This window comes from Suillus paluster (genome assembly GCF_016628075.1).
Source record: "Suillus paluster strain FC165 chromosome Unknown EDB91scaffold_5, whole genome shotgun sequence".
Classification (NCBI taxonomy): domain Eukaryota; kingdom Fungi; phylum Basidiomycota; class Agaricomycetes; order Boletales; family Suillaceae; genus Suillus; species Suillus paluster.
The window spans coordinates 825,818-843,748 of NW_024537565.1; the positions used below are offsets into that span (position 1 = coordinate 825,818).

At 48.6% G+C, this 17,931-nt stretch overlaps 5 protein-coding genes across 5 annotated transcripts; 3 read left to right on the forward strand and 2 right to left on the reverse strand.

The window, feature by feature from the left end:
- Positions 1-364: 364 nt before the first annotated feature.
- EDB91DRAFT_1105779 (uncharacterized protein) lies at positions 365-4,499 on the forward strand. Its single transcript, XM_041317447.1, has 11 exons — positions 365-679; positions 753-767; positions 821-1,011; positions 1,087-1,218; positions 1,283-1,492; positions 1,545-2,528; positions 2,581-2,661; positions 2,716-3,001; positions 3,056-3,857; positions 3,912-3,981; positions 4,035-4,499. Exons 1-11 carry the CDS (start codon positions 616-618, stop codon positions 4,329-4,331), a joined length of 3,132 nt encoding a protein of 1,043 aa, XP_041182209.1. The 5' UTR covers positions 365-615; the 3' UTR covers positions 4,332-4,499.
- A 1,461-nt stretch (positions 4,500-5,960) lies between these two features.
- Positions 5,961-7,591, reverse strand: EDB91DRAFT_610192 (uncharacterized protein). The gene is made up of 10 exons (XM_041327869.1): positions 7,491-7,591; positions 7,420-7,443; positions 7,353-7,366; positions 7,264-7,296; positions 7,143-7,169; positions 7,034-7,093; positions 6,855-6,986; positions 6,580-6,802; positions 6,479-6,527; positions 5,961-6,429 (listed from the first exon to the last, which is right to left on the reverse strand). The coding sequence occupies exons 1-10, from the start codon at positions 7,523-7,525 to the stop codon at positions 6,121-6,123; spliced, it is 906 nt and encodes a 301-aa protein (XP_041182210.1). The 5' UTR covers positions 7,526-7,591; the 3' UTR covers positions 5,961-6,120.
- A 2,059-nt stretch (positions 7,592-9,650) lies between these two features.
- Positions 9,651-13,006, forward strand: EDB91DRAFT_610322 (beta-lactamase-like protein). The gene is made up of 11 exons (XM_041327870.1): positions 9,651-10,007; positions 10,059-10,104; positions 10,155-10,246; positions 10,298-10,876; positions 10,928-11,117; positions 11,218-11,364; positions 11,418-11,567; positions 11,621-11,875; positions 11,930-12,071; positions 12,122-12,360; positions 12,413-13,006. Exons 1-11 carry the CDS (start codon positions 9,811-9,813, stop codon positions 12,641-12,643), a joined length of 2,268 nt encoding a protein of 755 aa, XP_041182211.1. The 5' UTR covers positions 9,651-9,810; the 3' UTR covers positions 12,644-13,006.
- A 2,356-nt stretch (positions 13,007-15,362) lies between these two features.
- Positions 15,363-16,392, forward strand: EDB91DRAFT_610356 (uncharacterized protein). Its single transcript, XM_041327871.1, has one exon. The coding sequence runs from the start codon at positions 15,480-15,482 to the stop codon at positions 15,960-15,962; it is 483 nt and encodes a 160-aa protein (XP_041182212.1). The 5' UTR covers positions 15,363-15,479; the 3' UTR covers positions 15,963-16,392.
- EDB91DRAFT_1078275 (uncharacterized protein) lies at positions 16,363-17,306 on the reverse strand (the record flags this gene model as incomplete). The annotated part of the gene is made up of 4 exons (XM_041314999.1): positions 16,363-16,561; positions 16,584-16,609; positions 16,899-16,923; positions 16,966-17,306. The coding sequence occupies 4 exons, from the start codon at positions 17,304-17,306 to the stop codon at positions 16,363-16,365; spliced, it is 591 nt and encodes a 196-aa protein (XP_041182213.1).
- Between the last annotated feature and the right edge of the window lie 625 nt (positions 17,307-17,931).

The following is a 17,931-nucleotide window of genomic DNA, read 5'->3' on the forward strand; positions in this document are numbered from 1 at the left end:
TCATCGATCATTGATGAAATGTCTGGACAAGCGCAAGAAACCAAGAAGCCAGCCAGAATCTCGAATTAGAACCGGAAGACTTTGCAGCAGACTAGTCAGTGGGAAATCTGATCAAGTTGGAACGAAATGAATACACCAGGATATGGCACTCCGTACCGGCCCCCGGGGAGGTGATACGCAAGTGTTAGGTAGCAACAATCGTCGAAGTTCAAGATAAGTTGATTATTGTCGAGCATAACATCATCGATGCTAACTTACGTCCCCCTCGGTGAGAGAAAGAACAAAGACAAGGTCATAAGGTGCCGAGGGGTGCCCGCGGGTAATTACGTTGTCGGGAACAATGAGTTTATTATTGTGGCGAGGTTATTTGTACATATTTGTAGAGTGATTAGGCTTAGGACTGATTCGATCGGTACATTAGAAGTTCTTCACGCTACGGTTCATTTTGTATTTTGTTGTAACTTCCACTCTAACTGCTAGTTAACGTTCTTCTTCTGCTTTGTCTAACAATCCTAACATCGAACTAAACTCTTATACTTAACCATCAGCGACACCCCCGTTTTTTAAAACAATCCATTTTCACATATCTTTATATCAAGCCTTCATATTTCCGACATGTCTTTCGCCGAAGTGGGTTCCGAATCCCTAAGGCCAATTCTTCTACGTTCCAGCACACCAGGTACGTCCATTTCTTCATTTTTTATTTCTATAGCTCATCAGTTTATTATTTCGTTCTATTCCTTTTTTTGCAGCTCCCAACGAGAAAGGTAAGCCCTTCACCTCAATACACGCCTCTCGCTCATAGTGTTCTGTTCAATAGTACTGCTATATCTAGAGGGTATGCAAAGAGAATCAATGGGTCTCGGATCACCTACTTCTACTCTCATTCGTAATGGCCTCCCATCTACAAGGCGCAGCACCTTTGGTAATGATGATGGTGCCGACGATCTAGATTCAAATGTTCAGGAGGGTGAAAAGACCGAGTTGTCCATCAATGCTCATTCTGCAATGGTAAGCACAAATCACATTTAATATCTTTTTGATTTTCGTCTGGCTTTCCCATGGTGTTGAACGACGTACTGCCAGCACAAACCTGGTCCTCAGGATCCACCAGGTTCGCGTTATGAGTCATTTGACTCTGGCCCTTCGTTTGGCAACAAGGGTCCTTTACCTGACTTTGGGCTCAGTAACGGGGCACCTCCCTGGAATACATGGGAGGTACGTCGCTATCGGGCTCTCATCATCATATCCCGAGTTTTACCGTCGTACTAATTTACTCTAGCATTCTACAGTGGCCGGCGCAGCAAGAGTACCCCTTCCAACGTCTATCGCCTCACCTACCACTTTCAATATCAATATAGAACCTCCTTCCACACCCAGCGGTTCCAAGTCGCGCAAGTCTACTACTTCCCAAGTCAGCGGTCCCCCTTCAAAATCACACAAGTCAGCTCATTCCATGGTTGAGAGCGATTCACGGGACACTGTTCGCGGCGTACGTGTTTCAGCGTCATCGGTTGTGAATGTGACTGATCGAAATATTATAGCACCACAATACTCCAAGCAAAGCACACACAGCGCGCACCACCGCACATGACGAACCCCCCTTGTCCCCTCGCCGGTCGCGGGCCGGATCAAGATCACAGGTCCATACTGATTATCCTCCTTTACCCCCCAGCACATTACTTAGCCCACCAGGACGAATGAACCAACTTCCTCTCTCCCCGCGATCCCACCACCGTGCACCAAGCGTGTCCCCATCTGACTCTCCCAGTCAAGCCCCTTTGAAGGCTGCCAGAAAGGCTGCCGAAAGGGATCGGGAACTGAAAGAAAAAGAGAAGATACGCTCAGTAGTGAGTGGCGGCCCTATGAGTGACGTTGATGGTGCTGCATCGAAACGTGGAGGTCCAATCAGTGCTGCTGGCAGCCCATTATCGCCCTCACATCACAATCGCCCATTCTCCCCTTACCGTCATGCCGCCACCCACGAAGACTTACTCTTTGCTGCATCAACGCAAGTCCAGAGGCAGATGTCTTCACAATCAAACGCGTTGTCTCAGTTGAACGTGAATTCGTCTCAGCTGAATGGTGTCGCAGGCGGCAGCAAGCTATCTCACGTCTCGCACCATTCGCATCAGACTCATCAATCCCATGTATCGCACCAGTCGCACCATTCGCACCATACCCATCAATCCCACAGCCGCGCTCGCTCGCCGGCACGCGTAGAAGAAGATGGCAGTGGCATAGCGACGCCCACCCCCTCTCGTCCGCATTCCCCATCGTTATCCCTGAACCAGGCTGAGGTGGAGATGGTACAAAAGGCACTGGCTGCACGTGGTGCTGGCAATCGTACGTCATACGCCCCTAGTGCTCTCGAACCAGAAATCGTCAACTCTCACTTCCACGATATGGATCTTTGCATTTTACTTCACCAAATGGACGATAACACGACACATGAGGTGGTAAAGAGGGCGCTGAGGAAAGCTTTGAGGCAGCGCGTCAAGAAGCTGGGCTTGAAGTATGACCAAGAGGTGCGCTCAACTGATTAATTTTTATTCTAAATGATGTCTTACATCCTAGTAGTCCATGCGACAGTACAGGAAGTCGTTCCATGATCATGATCCTAGCGTCCACCTGGATGCGTCCTTTGAGCCTTCCCATTCAGTAAGTCGCTCAAATCGTTTGCGACGTTCGGGTTTGACACTAAACCTGCAACAGCAAGAGCCACCTGAATGGGCCAAAGAGCTTATGAACGGAATGATAAGAGTCCAAGAGCGTCTCGAAACTCTCAGCCCTCAATCATTGAATGCGCCCATGCCACCTCGCAGCCAGCAATCATACGCCGAGTCTTCTGCTTCTCGTGATCAGTACCGAGGAGAGACGGAATATTCAGAAAACATGGATCAGTACGGTCAAACTCCCCGCACCCAAACCGTGAACATCAACACGCAGGCGACCGGCACGATTCCGGAGTCGATGTACCAAAATGAAACCGCTATGATTGGTACGCTTTTTTTTGTTGCGCAGCAGAGATGAATATACTGATCCGTTCTAATAGAAGAGGATGAACTCTACGAAGATCGCACTGAGATGGAGCAGCGGTTTGTCGCTGCTACAATCACTGAGACACGGGGAGCCTTGAGCGAGTTTTTGAGCGGCGATCGAGATGACTCTCCGGGTCAGCAGTTCCTAGAGGAGGAGCTGTACAAGTTGCGTGTCAAGCCTGGAGGAAGCCAATCGGCCATCACGCACAAGACTTGGGAAGTCGCAAGAGATGATCAGGACGAGTTCGAGGAGGGTCACGGGGCGTTCACCGAATCTGGACTGCCTGAAATTCCCGACTCGGGCAACTACACCGAGCGCCGTCAGCCTTCTCCACCTCTGCCGCCACTCCCAGGACAAGAGGGCAGTCGACGCGAGTTGGTGCCTTCTCAGAACTCGCAAGTCTGGAATCCCAGTAACGACTATGGCGAGCCTACTCCCCCACCATGGCAACGCATCCACCAGCGCCTCCTCAGTTGGGCTATTATTTGGCCGATGAGCGAAATCGATGCGGCGCTCAATAGCACAACTCGAGGGCAGCAGGTGGATGAGGTCGCGCTGAGCATTTGGTCGACGCAGACGTACAAACGCTATGTGAGAAGCCGCATGACGGATACACCGGGCGGTCGGGTGGATAGGCTTTTCGTCCCTCCGAATATGGCAGATGCCATCAGCACCGCTGTTTTCAATGGCCGGCATGGGGATGCGTGTGGGATGCTGAGGGATCTTTGGGCGCCTTTTGGATTTGATGGCGCTCCGCGATTGATCGTTGTGCTTGCGAAACATCGGTCGGATGCAAATCATTGGGTCGTTCACAGGTTGGTCGATTGCCTTTATTTCAGTTGCGCAATTTAATGACATTCTTGTATTAGATTTTCGCTCCCTGATGGTGCACTGACTACATACGACTCGTATCCTGAGCGGACGCTTCCCGATGGACGGGTGAGTAACCTGATATCTTACATGCGCAGCAATTACTAAACTCGTTCACACAGCCTCTTGGTTGGTGGTTCGCCATCCGAGTAGCATGGCCCGGTGCCATCTACGCAAACCCAGACCACCTCATGCAAAAGATGGTCCGCCTCCATCGCCCGATGCAGCTCAACATCGACAACTCCGTCGCTGCTGCCGGCATCTGGCGAAACGTGCTCATGGGCTCTCGTGCAGAACGCAGTCTTGACCTCGAGCGTCTTCGGGATTTGATTAATACGGAGGTGAAGAATTTGAGGCAGAGGAAACAGCAGGGGAAGTTGTCGATTAGCTCGCCTAAAGCGAATTGGGAGGATATTTAGTTACTTTAGTTGCTTTGGACTCATACCTGGACTCGTTGATTAATTTTGGTTATCGTCGTGCTGGATTTGATGTATGTTGTATGGATGTGCGAATTTGCTTTTGCATGCCGTTGGTGTGATGTTTGGAGAGCGAATCTCAGCGAGAGACTTTAGTGGTACTGTTCTCTGTACACCACTATCTGTTCCCGTACACTCGGCACCCCCAGAAGTCGGCAGTCACGCTTTTTCGCAGGGTTTTGTGTGACTGCATGTGACCAATTGAAACAAAAGTGTCACATTTTCCCGCTAAAATGTGTGATGACCTGCCGACTTCTGGGGGTGCCGAGTGTACGGGAACAGATAGCACCTCAAATTGCAGGCGAACTGGTCGTCAGGCTGCATGACCGGATCATTCATGTCTCTAGCTAGGGCTCGGATCAAAGTATTCTTTGATTTCGGCGGTGATGGATAGGATCTAGATCTTTATCGATGCCAACCTCGTTCCCGATTTTAAGGGCAGCATGCAGTGCTGGAAGCGTTAAATTATTGATGCCCTACCTCTCCTCAAATTGTTGGGAGGCACTGGTTTGTCGTGCATTTCGCACCCCTCGCAGTTGCCCCCAACAAGGAGGTAATAATTTTGGATACCCGTGTAGCTACTATCATTCCCTGTAATATGTCAACGGTTGCTAATACGCAAAAGTTCATAACATTTCAACATCGTGCTCAACTCGCATCGAAAAAATTCAGGCACATGCGGAGTACCTAGAAATGATGTTTTGTACAAGTAGAATAAAAGATTCTTGGATGTTGCAGCTGTGAGGGGTGAAATAGTGGTAATTTGCAACCTTTGCCCAACACAAATCACCCAGATCCCAAAGATCCTGCCAATGTATTCATAAAAATTTACCTGGAGCATAATGAATACCTTAAGTATAGGGATGTCAGAAAATCAATGCGATAAAGGTTACACTCTTGCGTTGAGGCGTTACAGTAGTAGAATCAAGGACGAGTACAACAGCGTGACACCGGACAGGGGAGATGCATAAGAAATTCAATCTCCTCCTCGGCACACACAGCATCTATCCTCTGTAGCCAAGCATTCAAAGTCTTTCAGAGGTCACTTCGTGTCGCATGATTCTCTCGAATGGCACCACACCGCAGGAAAGCAGTCCAAACAAAAGCCGAAGAAGATGCCACTCATGAGGCCAACATTGCAGCTGTTATCCAGGCTGTCAGAGAGAAGAGGGCTAAAAACCTCTTGGCAGCAGATGGCCAGTTTAACGTGCCATACCATACCTTTCGTACGTGCGCAGAACCTTACGAAACCTAGTAGATGCATCGATGAACCATAATACTCAATGATTTGCCATATCCACTGTTTTCGAGCTTTTCGCGATGCGCCAGCACTTCAAAATTTGAAGCCTGCGGAGAGTGAAAGTCAACAGTGCCGCTGCTGTGCCGAGGCGTGACACGACGTGACTGCACATTTGCAGATTAGAGGTGGACCCTGAGGCCTGAGTTTTAACGGGTTTGCTCCGACACCACACCACATTATCCTAAAAATCAGTAAAAATCAGATCTGTGTGGAGGAGATACGAATACATGATGAGGCAAATTCGTAAAAGAAAATGTGATGTGGTTGAGGAGCTACAAAAGTTTTACTGAAAGTTTTGCATATTACAGGGAATGATAGTAAGACCTTGACGCTCGTACTGTAAAAAGTGATATATCAAGAGGATTATGAACATGAACTTTTATCAAAGTGGTGCATATCTAGCCGACTCTGAGTAGGAAACAGACTGTCACATCAGACACACGTCTTGTTATCTCCCTTTGAGAGAGCTCGAGAGCTTTCCTCAGAACTAGCTAGAGACGCTGCTTCAATTTCTTGAGTGAGTCGGTGTTGACCTTGCGAAGCGCCGAGCTCGTAGGTGGCCGCGGAGTAAAATGTTGACGGAGCCGCTCTAGCATAAATAATCTCTTTGAGTGGGAATGAGTCCAAGATACGCAAGCCTTCAGAATCGGACAATGCTGATTTAAGGTCCAGCACCATCCGACATCCAAGGGTGACTTCAATGGCAGCCGCAAACCCCTCTGGAACTTCAAACCAGCTAGGCTGTTTGGGCGGTAAGTTAAAGGAGCACAACTTTGGGTTTCCGACCTACCCCTAACCCTTGCCAGATTCCCGCGTTCACAGCGTTCGCAACGAGTATGCTGCCAGATGCAATCGTAACAATGCATTGTGGATATAATAGACCTTGCTCACCAGAAAAAGTAATGGACGTTGCCGTACAGAAGAGCGTTTATAAGGCTTTTTCTCTCCATGCGGAAGATGTTGAAGCCGAATCTGCCGCGCTTGAAACCAATCCTGGCTGCAAGCAGGAACAGAAATGCTTCGAAAACAATATCGGGCAGCCATACATACGCAACCACGGGCGCTGCTCGCGTGACGGCACAGACTCTGATGCCTGGCAGTGGCTCATTTGTAACTAGGAGGCAATGTCAGCTTCAGAGCGATTGATTGCGGAAGTGGATACTCGCTGGTGTCCTTTGCCGTGCCTATCGCGAAGAATACGGACATGACCATTATCTCAGTCGTAAACCCGATCGCCATTGCAATTAGGATTTTTTGAGATCGACTGTAGAGAGCATAGAGTCGGAGCTGCAGTATGACTGTGCAATGATGAGTACTTTCGTCTGCTAGCAAAAATATGTATTACGCTGAACTGCCCAAAGGACGCAAAAGCTGATCCACCCTTGAGATGCTAGGAAAAGCTGACCTGAAGATTCATATTAGACTTGAGATTATCGCTAGAAATTCCTGCTTACAGCTAATGTAATTGTTTTGTGTTAATGCTGGGGTGAATGGCTGATGCAATGCCGATGCTCATAATGTACAACTTACAACTGAAAGGGTTCAGTTCCAGATGTGGTGCGAGTTATGAGAAACATACCTCTGGAGAAGTATTTTGGCTGATAAATCCTAGTGAGTAGAAGGTCAGTCAGCGACAATGCGAGCCCAAGGTAAATTGCGACCACCTGCGGCAGAGAGACTAGGAAGGAAGTTAGCGACTATATTCTTCATTTTCAACAAGCAATAACTCACATGATAATTGTACCGCCGCCAAATCTCTACCTGATTATCGTTCAAATACATTCTACAAGCATGGAAGCAGCCTTACAATGATATATAGTATGTGGGACTTTGACATAGGCTGTTTCTATAACACTGGCTTTCAGCAAGCCAGACCTTCATATACTTGACGAAGACTGACCCATATGAATTCAACCTAATATAGGATGAGAGAGTTGAACCACACAATGATGAAGATCACGGCACCTCTCGATCGAGCGTGAGCACTGACCACAAGCGTCAGCGCAGACTGCTCTTGATACGAAAGCAGGACATACAGTAATCGTAAATGAAAATGATACAAGGAGACACTGTATCAAAAGGTAAGTTGAAATGTCGACCGAAACATGCCTAATACTCACACTGGCAAATACGAGTAATCCATATACTATGAGCGGCATTCACAAAAGGTTGTATGTCATCCGTGGCGGACATGATCTATACTGCGCACAGGAACGTCTGAAAGGGGGAGGGAGGTGTCTCACAGAAGCCAAAGTCTGTTGAAGAGAACGCGATCTGGCGGGGACTCGAAATGGGCGAGGGACGTCGGTAGTTATAGGGAAAGGACACCAAGGCCAACTTTATCAAGTCCCCATGCTTCTCGAGGTTATCACTCAATCAGTAGATGCTAGTATCCGCAACGCCCACTGGCAGAAGCTTTACGGCCTGTTTGTTGTATTCATGTTTCACCTAAGTGTGACAATAGAGTCCGTGAGAGCGTGTTTCAGGTTCGTTCGTTCCCCGACCCCACTATCGGTTACGGTCTATTCGTGATGGCATTGATGCTGCGAAAAGCGTGACTCACGAAATGACCGTCCATCACGAATACTAACGAAAGGAATTATCGTTACGATAGGACGTAATCCAGCACATTCCCAAATTTATCCTGATCAGTGATGATTCAACGAAGGAAAGGAGTGACCTATATCTCACTTAGTACGCCAATGTACTCTTCACCCGTTGAGATCATGTTCGACATTTTAATGAAGTAAACATATCAGGCAGCCATGGGAGACCATGGGTTCTTTCTCGCGTAGTTCGGGAGTAAGAGCGAAAACGTCAATTACATGGAAAGCACGAGGGTAGTGGATGCGGGTTTGGTGTTGGCAATGAGTTGGCTGCAACTTGGACGCATGAAGCCAGTCAAAAAAGAAATGCGAAACGCCAGATCCATAGTATGGTTGTAGCAGGTGCCACACTGTGCAAGATTAGGTTTAAAGGCAATCACCCACACTGCCCCATCGATGCAAATATGATGTTGTACTTAATACGCACTAGAAGTCCGGGACGTTTAGCGGAACAACAACACCCCGGAATCTGCACCAACCTGACCAGCTTTGAGTTTTGTGGGTGTTCTAGAGCCTAGAGTCTATCCCGACGCCAGGGCATAGAAACACCCAAAGAGCTCGAGTTCTGAATATTATGACACATTCTCCAAGCTCGAACGAGTATTCAGTTTATGCTATGACGATTCACAACCGTATACTCGCGCAGATATCTAGCTCATGCGGTTCTCCCGACGACTACGCGTCGCGCTTGATTGCCCAAGGGATAACAATGTCAGGCTCACAAGAAATGACGAACATTTCGAGAACTTTACCTTGCCTCGGTGATCATTCGCAATTCGTCTCAGAACGAGGACATGCGCAGAGAGGCGTATGTGAACGCGCGGTGTCTTGTTACCATCAGAGGCTGCTAGGATATGACAGGCCTACGAAACAGACATTCAATGAACGTATGGATCGTGAGTGAGGATCCTCGTACGTGACTCGTATCAAAGACTCATGATGGTCTCTGTCAAAGCCTTCACATGATCTGTTTCGAATTTGAGGCTGATTCGGAGTGCGAGGTTGTAGATCTTCCAATCGCCTTCAAAAATATGTTCGTGAGCATTGCAAGGAGCCAACTTTGATTCACATTTCACCTCGTACACTGCTTGAGCGCCAGAATCAAGAGCGTGTCTAGCTTGGTCTATCTGCTCCCTGGAACGCTGCTTATGCTTCTTCTTGGAAGAAGATTTGACTGCGTTCTTGCGGGTTTCCTGGGTGCCAAGAACCGTGCGTTTATTTGTTGTTTTGCTGGACTTGCCCATGCAGTACCCTTCAAGAGTCGAGACGTTGAATTTTCGTGAACGGAAGTCGTTATAGTAAGTAAAACTAAGTTGTCGCTTACGTCAGTTGATTGTATTTTCAGTTTGCGTCAGTAACCCCGCTCGCTCTACCCCAGCTGCTCAGTGCAAGAAATCCACCGTTTCTTCTGCTTCCCCTGCGATCTTAAGTCTGGCTATATTGTGAACTTGAGACTGTTCTGGATTTACCTGTCATCGGATTGGACGCAGAAGTTGAACGCGCTGCAAGCAAAGCTATGGCAGACTCACCAACACTGAGCGTCACGCTTCTTGGTGCAGGCCAAGAGGTGGGAAGATCATGCTGCGTGCTGCAGTATAGAGGGAAAACCATCGTCTGTGACACAGGGGTGCACCCTGCATACAGTGGCATGGCCTCACTACCATTCGTGGATGAACTTGATTGGAGCACTGTAGATGCGATTTTAATCACTCAGTGCGCGACACGTCTCAAACATCCATTTTGACAACTCAATTCAATCTTCAGCTTCCACCTCGATCATGCTGCTGCTCTAACCTATATCATGGAAAAGGCAGGGCTATATTTTATTCACAACGGACTTTAGCCTTGACGTTATAACAGACCAACTTCAGGGATGGCAAGGGTAAGGTGTACATGACGCATCCTACGAAGGCTGTGCACAAATTCATGATGCAGGATTTTGTTCGAATGAGGTGTGTTTAGAGCACTGATACGAAGATAGCTGAATTAATACACAATGACAGTTCATCGTCTTCCGATGCTCTATATACTCCTCTCGAAATGTCCATGTCGCTGTCGTCGATTATTCCGGTCTCTGCCCACCAGTTGATAACACCTTGTCCTGGAGTTTCGTTCATTCCTTATCATGCAGGCCATGTATTGGGTGCATGCATGTTTCTCATCGATATAGCCGGCCTTAAGATTTTGTACACAGGGGACTATTCTCGCGAAGAAGACCGACATCTTGTCAAAGCAGAAGTTCCACCTGTCCGACCGGATGTCCTCATTGTCGAAAGTACATATGGCGTTCAGAGCTTAGAGGGTCGCGATGATAAGGAATTGCGCTTTACAAATCTCATTCACTCAATCATCAGGCGTGGAGGACACGTCCTTCTACCCACTTTTGCTCTCGGACGAGCTCAGGAACTTCTCCTTATCCTCGATGAATATTGGAAGAAGCACCCAGACCTGCACAACGTGCCCATTTATTACGCTTCTAATCTGGCGCGTAAATGCATGGCTGTATATCAGACGTACATACATACAATGAACTCGAACATTCGCTCGCGGTTCGCGAAGCGAGACAACCCATTTGTCTTCAAGTGCGTGGCCCATCACGTCCTCAGAGGCCATCCTGACTACCTCTGTAATAGGCATATTTCTAATCTTCCACAACCACGCGGTTGGGAACGAAAAATCTCGGAGGGCCCCCCGTGTGTTGTGCTTGCAAGTCCAGGTTTTCTTCAAACTGGGCCTAGTCGTGAATTACTCGAACTCTGGGCTCCTGACTCCCGAAATGGACTCATCATCACCGGATACTCTATCGAAGGAACACTGGCCCGGGTGAGTGGCATATCTTACATGTAGAATTGCAGCGCAATTTGCGTGTCTTCTCCCGTCACTTCGTTTTATGAATGGCAAGATTCTGAACTTTTTAAATCAGGACATCATGACTGAACCGGACGAGATCATTGGACTGAAGGGCAACACTATCCCGCGAAAAATCTCAGTTGATTATCTTTCTTTCAGTGCGCACGTGGACTATTCTCAGAACTCGGAATTCATCGAGCTAGTGAAGGCTCAACATGTGGTAAGTGCCCATGCAAATTTGATGTCGCCCTACTCAAGTCCTACTGTCAAAAGGTTCTAGTTCACGGCGAGCAAACCGCAATGGGCCGTCTCAAAGCGGCCATGACTGCAAGATTCAAGGAACGCGACGAGGACGTGAAGATCCACACCCCTCGTAACCTTGAAACTCTCGAGCTGTCCTTCCGTGGTGAACGTGTGGCGAAGGTCTTGAAGTTCAATCTTAACTTACACGGATTAATTGACACAACTTCATCTAGGCGATAGGTACTCTGGCTAATAAGACTCCTCAAGAAAACGACGTCATATCCGGGTTGCTTGTTTCGAAAGATTATTCTTACACCCTTCTCGATCCGCGTGATTTGAAGGACTTTGCCGGGTTGTCAACTTGTACTGTTACTCAGCGACAGAAAATAGTCCTCGGTGTGGGCTGGGACCTTGTGATGTGGCATCTGGAAGGAATGTATGGTAGTATTGAAGAGGGCGTAGACAAAGATGGCGTGAAAACGATAAGGGTAAGAAACATCCGATTCGAAGTAGTTGAAGGTTACCCACTGATGCCTTGACAGGTTATGGGTGCCGTCGATGTCAAACATACTGGAGAACATGAACTCACGCTTGAGTGGGACTCGACCGCAAGTAACGATATGATTGCCGATTCTATTTTAGCTCTTATAACGGGCGTTGACAAAAGTCTCGCCTCTGTGAAATGTGGGTGAAGCGTTGCACTACCTGCTGTGGATGTTGACGAGCTTGTTTAGTAACCTCTTCGCAGCATTCACATTCTCACCACCCTCACTCGGATCATCATGAAGGTGATCAGTCTATCACTAGAATCCAGCGGATTGTATGGTTCTTGGAAGCCCATTTCGGTGACGTGGAGCTACACATGCCCGAAGTAGGTGGTGAACATGAACATGGCGAAAACAGCGAGCCAGCGTTGATCGTGCGGATGGATGACTCTGGAGAAACTGACGCACACATTAATTTGGTGACCTTGGTGCGTAGGGACGGTGATATTTTCATCGTCCAACCAATTGACATGTTCATAGGTGGTGTTGTGTCCAAGTGACACAGTTCGTAAGCGCGTCGAAGCAGTATTGGACATGGCCATAACGACAGTGAGCTCCCTCACGGAATCTTTCACTACTGGGGTCAGTATGGCCTCTGAAGACGCGGACCCGAAGCAAGAAAAATCTATCTCGCCAGATGACGGCCATGCAGGTACTGAACCCGTAGAAGATACGATGACTGTCGATGATCAAGCTGATATCGCTTCATAATTATTGTAATCTCGATTCTGTTGATTTCCGTGTCTGCTTTGTAGTGTCGAATATTTATCGATGATGTTGTATTGCTACTGATCAATAATATTTTGACGTGCCACCACTACTTAGGATATGCAGTGACCGAAGCCAACGTGGTGCTGCGATATGCGTTGAATGAACAGAACAGCGCACTTATGCAAGGTCACACGGTCAACCGCCACCGATCATTAATGCGGACATTCGAATCCGCTGTCTTTCCTTTTCTCCGCGATTATGTACATCAGATACAGTCCACACCACACCCCCACATCGAACTAATCTGCTGACCTGGTGAAGACAGCAAACAGCTTGGCCATTCAGGACTCTGCATCAGCTGCATCACTTGAGATCCGGGGCACTAATATATACCCTTTCGCTCCACATCAAATACGAATGCACCCTCCAGAGCTCCAGCTCTTGTTCCGGCCTTGTAAAGCCTTGGCATTGGTAAGCCCTGCACAGTGCAAAACAAAGTTCCACGACTTTAATATGTTTGAACATGAACTCCAAGTGGAAGGTTCTTGAGATGGCCGGTCACTAACACCCTGACATGTTCCCGCACCAAGGCCGCCATTAGCGGAAATCGCGCTGTAATCTCCATGTGCAGATTTGTGCCTGCGGGCTGTGGCTCGCCATCTGTTATTGAGGGGCTTCTCCCCGGAAGTCTTCAAGGATAATCAAGCATTTGATCAATGATCCTTCATGATCGTGACGCGGACTGATTTCGATGTATTGAAGTTGATGAATTGGTGGGTGCGGGCTTTGATGGCTGTACAGTTTTCCTCGAAGTCGAGTCTCCGCTGCCAGGCTGGTCGGCGACGCTCGGAGGCTTCTGGGCGAGTAGGAACCCGGCGGGAGGTTACTGTATCTGAGACCTTTGCCTTGACAGAGCAAAGACATGCGTATGCTGTGATGACTGGGATTAAGTGGTGCAGCGGCGGTGAGGATGGCATTGATTTATCCCGTCGACGTAAGGTCCTGGAAGAGTTTCACTCAGCGAATTGTATATGTGAACTCGTGTCCAGTTAAGGTGTTTGCACTTGGAGGTCGGACGTCCTCTGCTGGAAATGGCGAGAATGAGCTTGGAGTAACTGACACCTAACCTGGCTTAGCGCTCCGGACGTTGATAGGGTGACCGATGTCAACGGGTAGATGGAAGGGTAGATGGGAGCACTAAAAAAGCACTAACATGACCGTATGTAGCACTCACTGCCTACACCGTCAAGAAGCCGAACTTTGCTTTGACAGAGCAAAGAAGCCAAGATATGGATGAAGTAGTGCAGCACAGAGAGGAAATAATGTCCCCCCATCACGTCCACGGTTCAAGTCATGCCATCTGGGGAACGAACGGCCCAGTTTTGATGTACTGTAATAGGATTACCAAGCACATGAGCCAATAGCAAACACGGCGCCGTAGAAGTGATGGAACTTGCGAACTGTATGACAGGATGTGACTTGCTTGCGTTTGATGGCACCCCTCATCATGTGCAACGTTGAGGCTATCTTTAACTTGAGCTGTATTCTATCCCGTCCAAGTAATTTTTGCTAGCACGGAGACACGAAGGAAAGGAAACGGATATTATGAGACACGATGTGACAGGGCACTGGCATGACTCTGCTGGCAGATGTTCACGCATTAACACTGATGCCTGAGGGTTGGAACCACGACTCATGCCATGGGCCGCGACAAAGCTCTATGGAGGTCCCAAGGAATTCGCTGGACGTCTACATACCTAAGCTTGGCAGGTCCGTGTACCATTAATAGTAACATATTGCGGCAAGTGCACAGGAGGTGGCGTTTGACATGGGCGAGTGATAGTTTGCGAAAGTAGGCTGAGTAACTACACGGTGGTGATGACGAGCACTGTCCGGAACAAGCAGTCTCACGCAGAAGTAGAGCTGATCACGGAGAAGAAGTTATAAAGGGAGATGCTTCTGTGGTGGCAAGATTCGAGAACGTAGAAGAAGGAACGATAAATGTGTTGAAGGAAGGAAGGAAGAGACCGGTGGAACGGAGGGTTGTAATAACGGGTGCCTTGAGAGCTTACGGGTACTGGAAGGTGCTGGAATATAGCCGGGAGATAATCGAATGCGAAGCGGGGAATTTGGATTAGTACTTCTCATGGTGAGTGGAGAGAACAGAGAATTGTCATCCACGTTGCGAATTCGAAGCTCAAGGTGAGAGCATGTGATATTGATATATAATATATCTGCACGCCGGAGGAGAGGGAATTCAGCGGTTCTCACCAAGTATACACACTTGATAACGATGTTCCGGTATTAATTGGATGCTACTTATTGGCTACTTAATACCAGAAGCAGTTTGGTATGGGTATTAGATCTAGACCAAATCTCGATCTCATTACCCTGCAGGCCAGGGGACTGACGGTCCGTTCGACGTCGAGGAGCGAACCCATTTGTCACATTTCATTTCATTGTTCTGTACTTAAATCATTCAACTCCCAATATCTCTTTCAAAGCAGTCAACTGTTTAACGCAAGAACATCATCCCATTGAACTTACTTACCTGCCCTCGCCACCTGACATATGCCACCCCCGTCATCCTTGAATGTCAGTAGCTCTTCTTGCTCGCATACGCACAGTGCCACTGTCCCATCACGTCACATCAAATTCGCACCCCTCCCTGAGCCCACTCCTCAATTCGGTTCAGATGCCGTGATGGACACTCCACTGTCCTCTAACACTGTCCACATCCAGCACGCACCCTCCAAACCAAAAACATCCTCTTCCCGCCAATTCAACGTCTTCAAACGCTCTTCCACCGACCTGCCCACCGATCGTCTTCAACCATATGACTTCGGTGCCCCACTCTCCCGACTCGCTTGCGTTGGCACCTCATCTATCAGCCAACCAAGACGTCTCTCCCGCTGCACCCTCCCAATCTAACCCCAGAACCTCTTCTTCCCCCCATTCCCTCGACTGCCATACAATGCCCCAAAACAACATCCTCAGCCCCTCCCAGTCCACCCCAACGCGCCCGACAGTTCCCACAAACGGCGTTCGAATGCTCAATGGACGAGTCTATGGCTCAAAGCGCCAAACCCCCACAAAACCCTTTGCCAGTGCACGTGACGAACCTGAGTTCGTGGAATGGGGGTATGGTGGCATGGGCAGCGTCAGCTGCAGCAGCGATTCAAGGTATTCCGTCCTCGCCAAGGGTGCCCCCGCCCTACTCTCCCATAGTCATTCCAACGAAATCCTCGTCGGTAACGCCCGTGGTGGTGCTTGCGAGGGAAAGGAACAGTGGCGTGACTTCTTTAGGAGAAGGCGATAATGATGATGGGAGTGGTATGAGTTGGGTTCGCAAACGGCGACAAGAGAGAACAGCTCGCGACAGGCAAGACATGTGAGTGCAGAGCGATGGAGCAGCGAGGGCAAGCGCGGGGAGGTGAAGCACGATGCGCCTGCGCCTGAGACGGACGGCTCCTCGGCGGTGGACAGCGCGAGCACTGACCTGTCGACCCCATCCTTGTGGAAAAAAACGCGTGATCAACGATGCTTCGTGCTCGGTCCCATCCTCGATACATTACGCCTTCATTGTAGATGCCGTGACGATCGACTCGAGTGGATTCGACCTGGGGTGGGAAACTGGTGCCTTGATGTGGTCAGCTATTTATTCATGCAGTCGAGTCGAGTCAAGGAACATTGTAGACGAGTAAACAAAAAAGTCACTATTACTGTTGCATTTGTGGAAGGACGCGGAAGTATACGAGCAAATCTCTCGCTGTGTGCGCATAGGTACGCGAATCCCGCAATATTAATCCTGCACGCCTATCCTTGATAAATCGGCGATCTGCAAGTCCTATGACGGATCGCCGTATCGCAGAATATCTCGCCCTTCGTTCCAACCCTTTAGGGGCCGATACTTCAAACCTGGAGATATTGAAACACTCACATCATGGAGAATAATTGCCGTCTTTTCTAAGTCAAGAGAGGTGACAACGAAGGATTACGATGCTGTCCTTCACACAATCCGGAGAGGTATTCTTCAAAATACAACAAGGTGCTCTGAAAGTCCATTGGAGGATTCACAAGTCCACGAGAGACAAGTTCGTCCGCTAGTCCTTTGGCGTCCATTATCCCAGTGAAGAGTGATCATCAGACTCTGCGGCATGACTCGAACATCATTTACGTCCTTCGGGTTCCGTTGTCTCTGTCACCGTCGAGAAACCGTGATATCCTGCTGCTTTGCATCACGAATAGTACGCACTACTGTTTCTTGATTCTCGTCAGTCCTGCGGAGGTGAGTTTGACGATAGTCAAAACCTCGCACATACAGCATGATTTCATTCGTGGGGGCATCAGCTTCATATGTAAGGCAACCGAGTGCTGATTGAGGTGTATACCTCTCCCGAATCGAGTGGTCAACGAGAAAGAGATGACAAGAAGTAATGAGCGGGAGCTTAGTAAGCTGCAGTTGACCGCTTGACTTTCGCTTAACATTTACTGGCACAAGCTCTAACCATCTCTGCCTTGCTTCGCCGCCATGTTCAGGCGCCAAATACTCGATACCGAGAATTTTCGTGTGGTTCCGACGTTGGATCTGAAGTGGAGGAGGGTTTTGCATCTCTACCTGACGTTCCCGACATGATCTGCTAGGCTCGTCACCAGCCTGCATAGACTCGCTCGAGAAATCGAGGCTAGTGCTCCGGTAAGTGACTCAGGGAGAACTTCGGCGGCACGCAGCAGTAGGAGATACACGGATCATTAGACGGATTGAAGGGATGTATCACCAGTACTGCTGCACATGATAATCAAATTGGAAGATGATTCAGGGATATAGGGTCGCCACCATATGTTCTTTGACGATTCAGGTCTACATTCGTGAAGGAGCACAGTTGGATATTGTGTGAGTAGGAAAGTGATAATTAGTACACAAGCTTTCGCCATTTTCTTCAGGTCATCCTTGTCAATCCAAATAGAGGATTTCGTTTCGAATTCAACAACCCGAAGGCAACTAAGGTGTAAGAGTAGCCGTATGGTGTCTCCCGTGATAATTATGGTGGATGCGATTCGACACCCGGAAGATTCGGAGAAGTGTATAGACTGCAGAGACTTGAAAGCCTCTCGGGTGTGGATCGAGTCAAAAGGATCTGCAGCAGGACTGGATCGAAGTGAACTTTGAATTGAAATGATGTTTATGAGACCATAGACGGGCGAAAACTTCAAGATCTGCACAGTCTTCGATCTCCCAATCAACACTCCGGAGGTTCTCAAAGGGAAGGGAGCTGCGGGACGACTTC